The 2,189-nt window shown below is 49.6% G+C and overlaps 1 protein-coding gene across 1 annotated transcript in view; it reads left to right on the plus strand.

The window, feature by feature from the left end:
* Positions 1–6: 6 nt before the first annotated feature.
* Positions 7–2,189, plus strand: part of DRAM1 (DNA-damage regulated autophagy modulator 1) — a 49,280-nt gene continuing 47,097 nt past the window's right edge. Inside the window, exon 1 of the mRNA XM_011934945.1 lies at positions 7–213. Within this exon, the coding sequence (XP_011790335.1) occupies positions 83–213 (131 nt within the window). The 5' untranslated portion in view covers positions 7–82. The remainder of the gene's footprint in view (positions 214–2,189) is intronic.

Here is a 2,189-nt window from a genome sequence, read left to right on the forward strand (position 1 = left end):
CCGGCCGCCGCCTCCAGGCAGCCCGGAGCAACCCGGCACCTGGCCCAGCTGGGCGCAGCACTCCGTTGGCGGCGACGGCGCGATGCTGTGCTTCCTGAGGGGAATGGCTTTCGTCCCCTTCCTCTTGGTGACCTGGTCGTCAGCTGCCTTCATCATCTCCTACGTGGTCGCTGTGCTCTCCGGGCACGTCAACCCCTTCCTCCCCTACATCAGGTGAGAGGCAGGGTGGGCGCCAGGGCCCCAGGAGCAGGCACAGGGATCACAAGGAGCGCTGCTGATGGGGAGGGAAGGCGTCCGGACCCAGCTGGAGGCGTCGTGTGGTCAGGTTGAGGTGTGAGCAGGAGGAGAGGTGCTCCCGACAGCCTGGGATGTTTAGGGAGGCAGTGGGTGGGGCGCTGAGCGCTTTTGCCTGTACCCGGAGCGTGGAACACGGTGGCAGCAAGGAGAGGTTCAGGATAGACGGTAAAACTTTCAGTCTGGGTATGGGACAGAATCTCAGCAGGACGTTCTCAGGTGAAATTTGAAACAAGATGGGTCCTGATAGATGACATGTATTGTACAAGAGATAGATCCAGGTATATACTAAACAGCCACTATTTTCACTTCTGCATCCCAGCATCCCTTGAAGTGGATGTTTGGGCTCATTTTTCCTGCAAGGGAGCGGTGGTGTAAAGTTGATGAAATATCATCAACGTGACACTGATGTCACACTAGTTAATGGTAGGAGCAGAATTCACACCCAGCCATGCAGAAAGCAACACTGTGTCGCCCCCAGGTCCCTGGAAGTCTGGCTTAAATTCTCTGGAGCTGCACCAGACACCTCTGGACACTGTGACCCCAAAGCCCTCAACTTGTCAACAACTTGTGACATCTTTTGTATTATTTTATCCATTCACTTTTAATGTGCTTTGGCCTCTACCTTTCCTGAGGGGCACTTCAGTGCCGGGGACAATGATCTGATCCTCCTATGTGGGTTCCAGCTCAGTGGCTTTCTCATAGTGGCGGGATTCTTTAAACGTTAGAACCATCCATTCTTATCTAAGTAGTGTGACTCCTCTGGACATGCATTGGTTGGTGAACAGATGATAAGGTTGGTGATACCCAAGGTTTGTTACTGCTATGATAGAAAATGTAGGGTGTCTTCTTCCCTGCAGCCATTCTGTCTGGTGAGCAATGTTCTGTGTTTGCTTTTGTTGTTGTTTTTTTGTTTTTGTTTTTGTTTTCGTTTTTTTGGGGGTGGGGGTGGGGAGTGTGAAGAAAGGGGAACAAAGATCAAGCAGGAGGGGACTAGCATTTAAAAAAAAAATTTTTATTTTTTTGAGAGAGTCTCATTCTGTCACCTAGGCTGGAGTGCAGTGGTGCAATCTCGGCTCACTGCAACCTCTGCCGCCCTGGTTCAAGCGATTCTCCTGCCTCAGCCTCCTGACTAGCTGAGATTACAGGCATGCACCACCACACCTGGCCTAATTTTTTTGTATTTTTAGTAGAGACAGGGTTTCACTATGTTGGTCAGGCTGGTCTCAAATTCCTGACCTCAAGTGATCCTCCTGCCTTGGCCTCCCAAAGTGCTGGGATTACAAGTGTGAGCCACCGTGCCCAGGGAACTAGCATTTAAAAGATGCAGGGAAGAGAGCAATAGGTAGAGTAGTGCACAGAAGCAAATTTGAAGTAATGCTGGTGGTTTTTGCCTATGAAAGAAGAGATGTTATTTATATTGAGAAGATGTTTCCATCTGGCCTTTTGTTTTTTTTCCATTTATTATTATTATTTTTTATTTTCAGTAGATACAAGGTCTCACTATATTGCCTAGGCTGGTCTTAAACTCTTGAGCTCAAACAATCCCTCTGCTTTGGCCCCCCAGAGTGTTGGGATTACAGGAGTAAGCCACCACGCCTGGCCTTCCCATCTGGTATTATGCTTGGAAGAAACCTAGGCTTGGTTTCTCATGGCACATCTCAGGCCCAAGTGCCATCATCTTGCTTCTGAAGCAGGATAGATCCTTCTAGACTTGTGTAAAAGTAAAGAGCTGCTTGGTTGGGCGCGGTGGCTCACACCTGTAATCCCAGCACTTTAGGAGGCCGAGGTGGGCAGATCATGAGGTCAAGAGATCGAGACCATCCTGGCCAACATGGTGAAACCCCATCTCTGCTAAAAATACAAAAATTAGCTGGACATGGTGTCCCAGCTAC

Source organism: Colobus angolensis, unplaced genomic scaffold (genome assembly GCF_000951035.1).
Source record: "Colobus angolensis palliatus isolate OR3802 unplaced genomic scaffold, Cang.pa_1.0 Scaffold10, whole genome shotgun sequence".
Classification (NCBI taxonomy): domain Eukaryota; kingdom Metazoa; phylum Chordata; class Mammalia; order Primates; family Cercopithecidae; genus Colobus; species Colobus angolensis.